At 39.1% G+C, this 14,024-nt stretch overlaps 1 protein-coding gene across 3 annotated transcripts; it reads right to left on the minus strand.

Moving 5' to 3' along the window:
• Positions 1 to 6,275: 6,275 nt before the first annotated feature.
• Positions 6,276 to 10,013, minus strand: LOC131435889 (eukaryotic translation initiation factor 3 subunit C). Of its 3 annotated transcripts, none has more exons than XM_058604151.1 (4): positions 9,905 to 10,013; positions 9,528 to 9,651; positions 7,483 to 9,469; positions 6,276 to 7,155 (listed from the first exon to the last, which is right to left on the minus strand). In XM_058604151.1, the coding sequence occupies exons 2-4, from the start codon at positions 9,618 to 9,620 to the stop codon at positions 6,497 to 6,499; spliced, it is 2,739 nt and encodes a 912-aa protein (XP_058460134.1). In that variant the 5' UTR covers positions 9,621 to 9,651; positions 9,905 to 10,013; the 3' UTR covers positions 6,276 to 6,496. The 3 variants fall into 3 exon arrangements, with proteins under 3 accessions (XP_058460134.1, XP_058460135.1, XP_058460133.1); XM_058604152.1 differs by having other exon boundaries at positions 9,969 to 9,995; XM_058604150.1 differs by having other exon boundaries at positions 9,842 to 9,984.
• Between the last annotated feature and the right edge of the window lie 4,011 nt (positions 10,014 to 14,024).

The following is a 14,024-nucleotide window of genomic DNA, read 5'->3' on the forward strand; positions in this document are numbered from 1 at the left end:
GGCATAGCGGACCATTCGCCAGGGGCCGGTTCCTCCGGAAATGTTCACCGCGGCCCTTACCAACTGCATCACCGTAGAAAATACACCTGACCAGATCCAGAAGATACTCGATATCGTGGACCATCTGCCGGGGATATCCCCCGGAGATGTTACTCGCGGCCCAGTCCAACAGAAGATGCTTTGGTGCTAAAAAGGAAATAATGAACTAAAATAATTTTGAATTGTAAACCATTTATTTCTTTTCTCTCCCCGGTGAACGACTAAGAAGTTAAAACCGGGGTAAAATAAATGATATAATAATAATAATAAATCCACTTGGCAACACAGCTACATATAGCGCTAGGGATCGGGATAACTTAACTACCAATCTGTGTTTTGTTTTCAACGAGTACACAATTAAAACTTTGATATATACGAGTGAATTGGAGACGAAGTCGCTTAAAGCGACCGATTGTGAGAGAGACAGTTCGGGACGGTCCGTGAAGCGGAAGAAAACTACAAGTTCCAGAGCATCATCTGTCGGCCATGTGTCAGTGGCTACAATGAACACCTACGCTTCGCTGGATATTTACTACAATCCGTATAATCTGGATAATGCTACCTGGAGTGGAGTACAGTGACCAAAAAAATTAAGCTTCCACCGTTGATGGTTGCCAATGCTTCTCATGGCGGAAGGCTCTACATTCAATGAATGTTGCACCAACATTCAAGTTATGCAGCTTTGGGACCAAGCTGCTTTGCAACTTACAGGACGAGTATGATCAAGTAATGAAACATCTCCAGGAAACGAAAGCTGAATTTTTCACTCATGACAAGCCGAGTGAAAAGCCATACAAAGTTGTGCTGAGTCAGAGTCACTGATGGACACCTTATCAAATCTTAAAAAACCGGCTCTGGCAATTCATCGAATGGAATGTCGAGAAGAGGATAAACGCACGTACAGAGACGCACCGACGACACGACCAGGCACTCAGAAGAAAAATCAGCATTAAAACTGTTCGCTAACGATTCACCGCCAGTTACCACAAATCTAGCGACCCCTTGTAAATGATAAAAATAATCTTCTCGAGCAACACTGTTTAAGTTGCTATGTACTGGTTACCAAGGAACCCCAAAACAAATGAACATGTTTTGAAAGCGGTGGAATATTAGGGCATATTCAGGAGTGTTCTAGTTCTAGATGCATAATTTATGTCAGTTTTAAAATTTGAATCTAGAAATTATGACAAAATAAACTCTCAGCCCCAGCAGCGTTTTACCTGTGTTTCAAATATACAAAAAATAGAACGGCAATGTAACCAGTTTTTAATTTGACAGTAGAACTGGTCGAATAAATAAAACTAAAACGGATTGCTGGGGATACGTTTGTTTCAGTTTCATTTGCATTATAGACCACCCATATGAATCTTGCAGCTGCTGAATTTGCTCTTAGTGTTAAACTTTGTCCAAATTTAGCAGAAATGCATTTTTGGAATTTAATCGAAACTATGGATAAAACCAACGAACGAGGACAATGATCTACTTCCAGCGATTCATCCGTACACTTCCACTGCTAGCTTTTCTGGGCAGTAGGATTCGGTGTAATATGCCGGTGTCAAAATTGTTTTGTGTCGGTTGATTGCGCAGCAGTGGAAACAGTATTTCTCCTTGTTGGCCACTATTCGAGGATTACTAGTGGAATTCCACAAAGAAATCATTTTACCGTACGTTATGCAGGTTCCGCAGAGCACAAGCCTCGCTCAGCTCGTTGTCGGTCATTTCCATGTCTTCTTTCTCACACAACGGTTTCAAGTCAAGACCTGAATTTTGAACTTGGCTTTATAAAAGACATAACTCATACTCCTAAATTTTTACATTCCGCTCGAGTCAGGTAAATCCATTAAAATGTTCCGTAATATAATAACCGATCTGAAATTTATTTTGTTTACATTCATCTTGCCTTCGATATGCAGTAACCAAGGTTATGGTGACTGTTATTCAAAATCAATAAATAAATCAACTTGTGCTGCCAGTTTAAAAAAATTCACTAACGTTTCCGATTTGACATTTCCAGTTACTGAGGGGTAGTTAAATTTACGATACAGTTTTGATAGACGAGTGGCAGGTCGTGTCGTCGGACGCACTGTACCTAATTCACTTCAAGAGAGGTACTACAACGTTGAAGCAGAGATCTAACTCACTGCATGAAATATCTACACTTCGAGCATGGTGCTCGAAATTGCCACATGATTAGCCGTTGCAACCGCTGCGGATCGAATCATGCTACCAACGAGTGCGCTATGGAAGAAGAATGTACCCCTCGTTGTGCAAACTGTGCTGGGCCCCACGAAGCAACCGAACGAGCTTGCCCAAAACGTGCTTAGTTCCTGAAAATAAGAGAACAAGCTACACCTCAGCGACAACCATCGAAGAAGAAGGTTCCACTTGTATCGCCATTGGACCCAGTGAATTTCTACTGGCTGAATAATGTACCGGATCCAATCCTCCCGCCACCTGGTTTAAACACTACTGACTTTTATGTAAACTGTACTCCACTATTTACTACTGTGAAGTTGATGAAGATTTTCGTCGACATTGGCTCTGCGCTCCGTGGTTGCAAGATGAAAATGGAGTAGATTCAAGTGCTCGGTTCGTTTACTATCCGGTACGGTGTGTGAAACATTAAAAGTGATGAATGTCTGCTCAGTGCGTCCAGAGCAAATTAAACTATCGGACTTAGTAAGAACACAGCACGTAGATGTGTGTATTATCACGGAAACACATTTGTCACCGAAGATGTCTTTCGCAATACCGAACTACGTCATCATTCTCCTGGATCGAACCAACTCTAGGGGCGGTGGTGTTGCGATTGCAGTCAGAAGCGGTGTGAAGTTTGCTGTTCTTCCGAGCTTTGGTACGAAATTCATCGAGTCGATAGGAGTTGAAAACGATACGACGATCGGAAGGATAAAATTCATCGCAGCATACTGCCCTAGACAGTGCTCACCGAACCAAGGAACTCAATCACACCAAAGAAATGATCTGCAGAAGCTAACAAGAGGACGAAATAAATTCATCATCGCCGGTGATATCAATGCCAAAAATTTTCAGAAATAATCGGAATGGAGCAGTGCTGAACGACGACCTTCAAAACGGCAACTACACTATCCTGAATCCGGATAGTTCAACGTATGTTGCCAGATCAGGGACCTGCTCCATCATCGAAATAAGATCGAAATCGTTATAAAATATTTATCGAAGGCAGTACCTGAGAACAGGACTCATGGAAAGAAAACTTCAGATAATAATCTAAATAATATCATTAGGCAAAGAATAAACGATATCAAAAACAGGGAATTCTCAGACCATATCAGTAAGCTAGATAATTATTCTAAACCTTTTTGGAAATTGTCTAAACTTCTTAAAAACAAGCCGAAACCGATACCACCTCTTCACCTGGATGACTGTTTGTTCATAACACCGGTGCAAAAAGCTACTGCTTTAGGTCAACATATTGTTAGTTCCCACCGTCTGGGTCAAGACATGGTCAGTCCTCACGAAACTACTTTTTTAGCCACTGTCGAAACTGTTGATTGAATGCCTTCTATATTCGCTGCTTATCACAGAATCACAGAAGAAGAATTGAAAAAAAAATCTATCAAAAAATATGAAAGCTCCGGGTGCTGACTCTATTTTTAGCATAGAGCTCAAACATCTTAGCGTTAGATTTTTCCAACATCTTGCATCTATTTTCAACCACTGTTTGGTCCTTAGCTACTTCCCCTCTGGTTGGAAAGTGGACAAAGTGATCCCAATAAAAAAGCCTGGAAAGGATCCATCCTGTCCGAAGAGCTATCGTTCGATCAGTCTCTTATCTTCACTGTCCAAAATGTTCGAAAAAGCAATCCTGTCCCGTTTGTTAGAGTTTGCAGACACCGATAACACTTTTCCTGAAGAACAATTTGGGTTTAGAAGAGATAGTTCTACTGTTTACCAGTTGGTCAGAGTCAATAACAGTCTCTCAAGAAACTGTGTCGAAAACATCTGGCATGATTTTGTTAGACGTTGAAAAAGCGTTTGACAATGTCTGGCACGATGGCCTAATTCATAAAATGCATCATCTCAACTTCCCAACCTATCTAGTCAAAATAGTAAAAAACTATCTGTCAAACAGAAGTTTCGAAGTCTTTGTTAACAACTTATCATCAGATAAATTTCATGTTCCCGCTGGTGCTCCTCAAGGTAGTATTCTTGGCCCAATATTATTCCGTTTTTTCACGTCAGATATTCCGGCTTTTCCGAGTGATGGCGTAACTCCGTCATCTACAAAGACCGCGTAATTCGTCCATTAGTAAACAAAATGCAGAGAGGAATGGATGTACTGGTTGATTATTTCAGCAGTTGGAAAATATGCATCAACGGAAGCTGTCATATTTTTCCACTCTAAATCTCCCCGACTTTTTCCACCTGAGAATAACAAATCTAAAATAAATGGCTCTGAAATAGATTGGTTGAATGAGGCAGTCTATCTAGGACTGACCATGGATAGCAAGTTTCTCTTTAAGTCATATGTGGACGAAATAGAGTTAAAATGCAACATCTTAGTGAGATCTCTTTACCCATTGATTAACAGAAAATCTAAATTATCACCTCTAAACAAACTGGCTGTTTATAGGCAAATAGTTTATCCAGTCATTGAGTATGCAGTTCCAGCTTGGAAAAATTGCGCAAAATGTCACAAAAACAAACTCCAAGTCATTCAAAACAAATATTTAAAAATGATTCTGAATCTACATGGACTAGAGCTTCTCATATACTAACAATTGCTGAACAAGAAACAATCGAGCAGAAATTTGAAAAAGCACACAATACTTTTTTTGTAAATAGTCACAGTGGAAGAAGTCCCTTGCTTCAGTTCTACACTGGACCCTTGATAAGATTTGCTTTCCAAAATTCGACCTTCGATACGAGAACTTGAAGGTTTGCTTAAGGAGCAAATGCATCTTGACATTAAACGTGTGCATTTACATCAATGCAATAAGACGAATAATGTTGTTTACATCCAGTTTTATAAAGAGTTGGATGCAACTCAATTCGCAAAAGACAATAACAACGTGCACTATGTGGAGCATGAGAACATTAAGTACAACATTCCAGTATATATGGAAGATAGTGCTATAGAAGTGCGTGTGCATGATCTTCCCTCAAGCGTCACCGATTCGCAAAACTATGTCCTAATACGGAGAGATTCTCTCTATCGAATAAGAAAAGTGGAAGAATTTTTTCCCGGTATTCTAAATGGCGTACGTTTGTTACGCATACACTTGAAGAGGCCTATACCTTCTTATGTGACAAGGAGACAACTACACCAAAGGACAACGGTGCTTCCTTCACACCAAACCCAAGCATCCCCTTCAACGAAACCATCAGTATCCCCTATAGAACAATGTACACCAGCTGCAGTTAACAACTTACCCTCCAACCAACCAGCAACTGCAACCAATGTACAACAAGGCGCATCTACAGCAACTCTCAACGAGCCCAAGACTACGACCAACAAGGACAACGAATAGAAAACGGAAATCACACACAACACCGACGATGAAGCAATGGATGATGAGATAAGCCGCGGACGAAGTGACCCCCGATCCTCGTTGGATGGAAATGAAAACTCATCTCCCCCTAGAAAAAGGGTGACGAGATCCAACAGCAAAAAAAAAATTTTTAAGTAACAAAAATGTAAGCCAATCGGCCACGTAAAGCTTTTACGCAAAAAGGCCAGAATAAAAATTTTATTACAAAAAAAAATGATAAAATCTAATACAATATCTTTGCTTCGGTTCGAAAATTTTTCAATACTGATATTATAGCGACGCGAAAACTCGAAGCGAATGCTCCTAATTTTATCTCTCTAGAAGCGTTAAGAGTTATCATGCAGCCTAAAATGACAACAAATTATATAACAAAACGGCGCATACTTAACCTAAATTAGACAATTCAAAATATGGCAAATTATTTTATGTTCTTGTAAAAATATTGGACAACTTTTTCCCCAACCTAACAAAAAACAATTTGCGCGAAATCTGCTCCACTCCATCAAAACTAGATCAGAAAATGCGCCAAATCCGCGAAAACCGCTAAATCCGCGCGACCGTAACAACCCTGTAATTTATTACCTTTCCACCTGACTACATGGTCATGTTTCGAAATGAAATACATTTAACAAGTAGATACCAAATATGCCAGTAAGTATGTAAATAGAACACCACAAAGAGTCATCCAAATTCAATAACAAATTTTGTTTGTTCCCTGTTACTATTCCCGATCTGAGAATTTACTTAAAATTTCCCAGATCGGGAAGCAACATTTGTATATTATTACTGCATTCATTGCTAAAATTGATGTTGAAAGTCTGAATTAATATTGAACTGTTCTGAAACTACTGTCAGATGATGTATGAAGTTTTTATCAAAAATTTTACGTTTCGATCTCCTGTTCAGGAATTTGCGCAAGTAGATTACTCAGCCTTATCTTCAATGAATTCTACACGATGATGCTGGTCACGCTGTTCTCGATGTTCGCGGTGATTTTGATTGCGATTACCACGGTTGCCACGGTTATCCTGACGTCGATTGTTACTCCAATTTTGGTTTTGATTCTGGTTGCGATAGTTCTGACGATCGCGGTTGTAACCTTGATTGCCACCACGTTGGAAGAAGTTGCCTTGTTTCATTTCGAAAATGCGCTCATTAGAATCTACAAGATTTGTAACCTTATCGGACAGTTGCATTGACAGTGCTTGAAGACGCGATGGTTCTGATCGATGCAAGACAACCGTTTCGGTAGGATCATCCAATGAAGCCATCAATTCTTCGTTGATAATCATTTTACTGATTAACGAGTGCACCTTACTTTTGGGTAAATCGAACATTTCTGATAGATAAGGAACGCTTATTGAAGCGTAGACATTGGAATATGTGAAAAGGTATGTTCGGAGAGACTCCTCCTTTATAAATCTGGCTAACATCTCCCGAACACGATCAGCTTCGTAGAACAAGTCCCACACCTTAACGTTCATTTTTTTATTGACAATGAAATTTGCACACGCGTTCCAATCTCCGTGCCGCATAGCCTTCGCAGCTGCCACAACATGTTCTCGCATGGATTCTGGAGGGCCTGTAAATATATGCCATAAGATAAGAATCTTCACCTGCACCTCACATAATACTAATGGTAAAAATGCATATTTTCTACACGGTCAAAGGCCTGTCGTTTCAGAGAAAAAAATAATTACTTAGATGAGCTTGTGGTTACTACGACCATCACATCACCGAAATTTGGTTGGAAAAATGTTTTTTTTTTCACTACGGTGATTACTTCACTGTACGTGATACTGGTATTAAGAGTACTGGTATTAAGTGAAGTGACATGTAAGTGCAGTGAATGTGAAAGTGGAAGTGAGAACGGTAATAAGGGCCAAAAGTCTAGCTTCATCCAACTTACCTACTAATGACTGCCGTTCCGAAGAACGCAATTGTTGATAGAAAGTTTTACTGATCATACGACGACGAGCATCAAATTCATGGGCTGCCATATATGGGATTTCCAATAACATAGCCGAAACCAGATAAACGCATTCCAGAAGCTCTAGATTGATGTGCATGTGGAATGGCATTTGACGTTGTTTCTCTACTTTCTCCTGCTCTAACGAGCGCTCATTTTGGCGTTGTGGTACCAATCCTTGGGCGAGAAGCTCTTTTGGCTTACCGGTCATCATGAGATCTACTAAACACTGGTGTGCGTCTTTTACGTTTCCATGGCGGAAAGCACAAAGTCCTAGATTTGCCATTGTCCGATTATAGAGAATTTGAGTGGGTGGATCCGAATGGTGAATAGTTTCCTGTAGATGGGACATTAATACTAAATCACGAGCCTGGAACCAATTATCATGCAACGCGTGATGGAAAATATGCGACAGAATAGCACGGGTTCGAAGACGATCAGTCTGATCCTTGGCGTATATAAAACGACAAACACGTTCCATTTCATCTACCGAAGTTTGCGTACCTGCAGGAAGCAATCCCTTTCGCTTTTTCAAAACATTGGGGTCAAACTTGTAGTACAGGTGATCAATCTTGCGCAAATAAATTCTACATGTTTCCATCTCATCTCCCAGACGTTCAACGTATTTAACTACCTCTTCAATAACATTGGTCACCGTTACTTCGTCTTTCAATCGGTCCACATAATCATTACTGTGAGGATCGCATTCCTTAAGCAATTTAGTAAATTCATCATCTAAGCGCTCCACAGTTGTCAACATACAACCACGAATTTTGTAAGGAGCAGTTTCATATTCCTCATTTTCATCAAGCACAGTTTCGGAGAGATGGATGTCTTCATTTGCAAGTAACAATTTTATAAGAGCTTGTATTTCTTCAAGCAGTTTTGACCAATGTTCTAGTTTCATCGGTTCTGAAACTTTAGGGTTATAATCGAAAATAGCCGAAACGATATTGAATCGAATCTTGGCAGCAACAGCAGCGCCCAAGTTGTTGGCATCAGCTACTGTACGTAATTCTCGCAGGAATTCAATTTGCATTTTTCTGTCCGTTCTTTTTTTACCTCGAGCAGCCATCACTTCATTCAATTTATTTATCACCAAATTAACATCAATTTCAGCATCCTTGGCAAACATTTTTGGTTGTTCTGAAGTAGCAGAACGATTTCCATTGACAACCTCCCATCCTTCATCGTCATCATCGACACGCTTACTCTTACGACTATCCTTCGCTTCTCTAACCTTCTTCTTTTCTTTTTTTTTCTCACCATCCTCACCCTCGTCTTTATCAGCTCGTTTCAAGAAACGTTCGCGAATACTGGTGTACTGAGTTTCTTCATCGGTCGAGCTTTCATCAGACTCAGAATCGGAACCCCAGTCAATTGAGTCGTCTGAATCATCGTCCTCCTTTTCCACCTTTACTTTCTCGACGGTCTTCTTGAAAGATACCGCTCGTGCTGCCATAGGGGCCACCACTTGCTCGTCTTCCGATTCTTCTTCATCCTTTTTCTCTTCTTCTTCTTCGTCGTCATCGGCAGCATCCGGAGACTCGCGGAACTTTTTTAATTCGCTCTCGAACTCCTTAATATACTTGCGGAACTTTTGACGCAACGCTCCAAGAGATTTTGAATTGTTTTTGGACAAATTTTTTCGTCCATCTCTGTCTTCCCAGACCTCATTGATGAAGTCTTCCAACTCGGCCAAAGCACGAATCACGAAACGCGGAGTAATACCATTTTCAACTTTAGTAATAACCGGCAAGGCTTTTGCATATGCTCTCGTCAAATCTTCGAAACTGGTTAGTAAACTGGACATATCTTTGATCTTCTTATAGTTGCGAATACTCTTAATAAGATTAGATAAATCCTCGTATCGTTTTTCCTTGGTCGAACGTACAACACGTTTAACATCCTCTTCCTCATCGCTGAACTACAGATGCGTAGAAAATTTGTCAAAGGTGGAAAATATGTAATTAAATAATACTTACAGTGAATTGTGGTGCTGCCTGCCGTTGGATTGGCTCACTATCCGAAGAGCTATCGGTATCCGATTCCGAGCCTCCAGCGAAGAAACGAGACATGATTCTGGCTTTATCGTAAACTTACAGGGTTCTGCAAACCAGAAGAGAGGCAATGTACATAAAGAAAGATTAGCAAGATAGTGATTAAAACAGTCCATAACCGATACCACAAAGAAAAAAACAAAATTTTGAGGTTATGCTGAACTTTTTCACCGTATATAAATGACTATTGCTGCCACGCAGCCATTATTGTAAACTAATCGAAATGTTTTAATCCAAACCTGTATCAAATCGTATGCACTTTATCTAAAACATCAGAAGATATTTAATTGTTTTTGATATACCTGTTTTATGATTACTTTACTAAATAATTACACAAAAAAATCACCACAGTGACTCCACACTGACCAAAAGCATGAAACAATGAATTTGACGTTCCAAAGAGAAGGAGCTACACGATAAACTATAATCAATTATATGCATTTAAATATTATTCGTTCTAAAAAATTATGCGTTACACGCAGAAAAAATGACTCGTTCACTAAAAACAGTTTTCTACACTGAGAAAAAATGACGTTCCGGGAGTTGCTTTTATGAAAATATTTAGAGTTGGTTCTGTTTGCGAAAATATTGACAGTGAAATGCGGTGTTTTGTCAAATACAAATTATAATACGAAATACTTCGACAAATTTTCAAGGACACATTTTGCATCGTGCGGTACACTGTCATGATACACTGTCAGAGTGACAATGTACTTTAACGAGTTTTCTATAAAACTAGCAACTCTGATGACTGGAGAATGATTCACTATAGAGACTGTTTATTATGCTCATAAAGAAAGATTTTTAATTTTTCGAGATCGTGGAAAATCCGAAAGAATTTGATTGTAATTGAAGCTATTTTTTGTGATTATGACTATTTGACTCAGAACCGATATGACTACCGACATCGCTCGCGATTTGGAAGTACCCGGATTCAGTTTTGAAAACTGTCGCAGGTTAGTGTCGTCAGATAAAACGCAAGACTTGAATTTCTAACCTTGATGCTCTTTAGAAATGCTCAACTATTGAAGCAAGGATTTGTTCCACCGAAAGCTATTAAAACTGGTACAATTGTTGGGATTATTTACAAAGATGGTGTCATTTTGGGAGCCAATACTCGTGCTACTGAGGGACCAATCGTGGCGGATACAAAATTGCGAAAAAATTCATTACTTGGCTAATACATGTACTGCTGTGGTGTCGGAACGAATTAGGATCGATTTAGGATCCGGCTCTAACATTGTGATTCGAATGAATGATGCACAATATTTGAGGACGTTCGAGGAAGCTAATAAAAAAGGTACCCGTCCCCTCGCATATGACTACAAACCAGAAACAACGGCAGTTCTACATAGCAAGTGTTTCAACATTGATATTACCGAGGAATGCGTGCGCACTCTGATCCCTGTTGGCGGGTGGACAGCATGGATATCGCTTAGAATTCAATCGTTTTTTATTTAACATATTGAAATGTCAATAAATACACATTTGCAGATATACTAAAACGACTTGTATAATATTTGTCGATCATTTGTGGTCCACAAGAATGTCACACAGGCGTCAGGTATGAATATGGTTCTTCCATGAAAAAAAAAACAATATGAAAATTAGTAATAAAAAAATAAAATACCTCAAATCACGGAAGTTTTCGTTTTGAAATACAAATCATTTCATACATAAGTATTTTTATCCGCTATTCGATAGCGACGCATTGTTTTCATAATAATTACTAGCATGCTTCGATGTCGTAACGTTGCCAGAGATTTTCTTTTTCAACTTTTCTAAGCTGTCATGACGAAACAGTAAAACAGGCCAGGCTAAATTGATCATTCTATGAACCAAACATTGAGGCTGCGAATGTATGGGACCTAAGGGTATTATTATTTGTATTAGGTTTTGTTCCGGGATGTTTCAATTGTTTTCATCACCTGCATTTGAACTGCCACCCACAGCACAATCACTCCATTATCCATAATAACTGTAATAGATACTACAGTGCGATCCGCCAAATCCTTCCTCCAACGAAATGAACAGAATCGGATGTGTGTACAATTTTCTATATTTCGACGTTACCTTGCAAGCTCTTGAAGAAAAAATATCCAGATTTTCAATTAGTGCCAAAGATTCGCCAGGCTGCGCGACAACTGGAGTAACTTAGAAGTGAAATCCCGATCTGAAATGGTCGTTTGTTTATGTTTACACGCTTGAATCCCGGCGCGCCATAATTAATTTCGTGAGGAAATTACCAACACAACCAAAACTGTCTTATCACGCCACCAGTGTATTTTACACACTTAAATTGGTTTACCGACCTCAGCTGTTCAAATCTCGGTAGGTGATTTTATCGGTAAAATTCACGTTTTATCATTGCGGTAACTTGAGGTACTGCTGTCAACAAATGTTCATTTGTGCTGATATATCAGTAAAATGGAAAAATTCGGTAGTTCGGCTGTTCAAAACTCGTCAAAAGAGGCAAGAATTACCGAACGAAATTAAGTGTGTACACACTTAAATTGGATTACCGATCTCAGCTGTTCAAATCTCGGTAGGTGATTTTATCGGTAAAATTCACGTTTTATCACTGCGGTACCTTGAGGTACTGCTGTCAACAAATGTTCATTTGTGCTGATATATCAGTAAAATGGAAATATTTGGTAGTTCGGCTGTTCAAAGCTCGTCGAAAGCGGCAAGAATTACCGAACGAAATTAAGCGTGTACACACTTAAATTGGATTACCGACCTCAGCTGTTCAAATCTTGGTAACCCTCTCAGCAGGCCGTTCTATTTTGTTGGTCTTTTAGCGCTTGTTGAACGACATATTGCACGAAATATTCGTTCAGTTTGCTGGAACAGTTTATTGTTGTTTTTCCTCTTGCAAATATAGTGTGAAAATTAAGTGTTAACTTTACATAGAAAGAAAATTTGTTGTTATTCTACGTGAAGTAGAAGTGTTGTGCAGGTATGTAGTGTCAGTTTAAAAAAATAAGTGGAAAGAGCTTCAGAAATTCTGCAGTAAAACTAGTCCAACGGGGCTCCAACTCCTCATGTTGAAAATGGCTCAACAATGGACCTTTGTCTGCCGGGTTTGTTGAACGAAAAAATTGGCATTCGGTTCAACGGTCTGTTTCAAAATCGGCAAACGAAGGTCCCGTGTTGGCCTCCCGTTGAACGATTGATTGGACTTTCATTGGACCAATGATCCAACGTATTGGACCAATGAAGGACCACCGTTGAACGTTTTTTTTTCCAAGAGGGAAGTGATTTTATCGGTAAAATTCACGTTTTATCACTGCGGTACCTTGAGGTACTGCTGTCAACAAATGTTCATTTGTGCTGATATATCAGTAGAATGGAAATATTCGGTAGTTCGGCTGTTGAAAACTCGTCAAAAGAGGCAAGAATTACCGAACGAAATTAAGTGTGTACGTCGTGACCGTAACGTACATACGACGACACGACCTGCCACTCGCCTATCGAAACTGTATCGCAAATTTAACTACCCCTCAGTAACTGGTAATGTCAAAACGAAATCTCTAGAAAAAATGTTGAAACTGGCAGCACAAGTTGATAAATTATTGATTTTGAATAACAGTTACCATAACCTTGGTTACTGGTTTTAAACAGATTTTAGAATGTAAACAAAACAAATGTTGATGCCATTCCACAAGCCGAACATTCGATCGAGGACGATTTTGGCCGCTGCCAGAGGCTTGTTTCAATTGTAGTGGAAAATCTTGTGTCACCGTGTCTTGAAATTTTCCTACCAGCACAATTTTTATCAGCTGTCGTATAAACCGAGCTGAGATGGATGAATTCTGGTCTTAGTCAATTAAGTGTAAAGAAAAACAAGAAAAAAAACAATATATGTCGATATACAAATCCGATCTATTTCACTATAGCTAGAGTGTTGAATTAACGCAACAACCGTTCATGACTAGCAAAGATCTATTTAGAGCAAACCCGAACGATTGAAACATCTGGAATAAAGCACTCCTATCCATGACGGAAGATTCCGAAAATTCTCTGAGAGAATAAAAACAGAAAGCCTACTATCGAATGTTATACCAGACAAATATTAGCACAGTAATATAAGTTAATTATATAAAAAAAAAACAAAAACCAAACAAATCATATCCATTAAACCGATTTCTTGCTTATTATCGTTTACATGAGATATCGATTCAATTTGTATGTGGAGTGTTTTGAACAATACTTCCAATGCTTTCGGAACCGGAAACCGAGTTTGCCATCAACTAACAAGACCAATTTGAATACAGAAATCTGGAATGAGTTATTCCTATGTATTAATTAAAATATATTGTACAAAATAAACATATTCGCAAGTGATTTTATAGCATCAAATTATCCTTAAGCTGTAAATGTTCGTAGACAATCCGATTTCACGCTAAGAGTCACTGTTTG

The sequence above is a fragment of the Malaya genurostris genome, chromosome 3 (genome assembly GCF_030247185.1).
Source record: "Malaya genurostris strain Urasoe2022 chromosome 3, Malgen_1.1, whole genome shotgun sequence".
In the NCBI taxonomy this organism is placed as follows: Eukaryota; Metazoa; Arthropoda; class Insecta; order Diptera; family Culicidae; genus Malaya; species Malaya genurostris.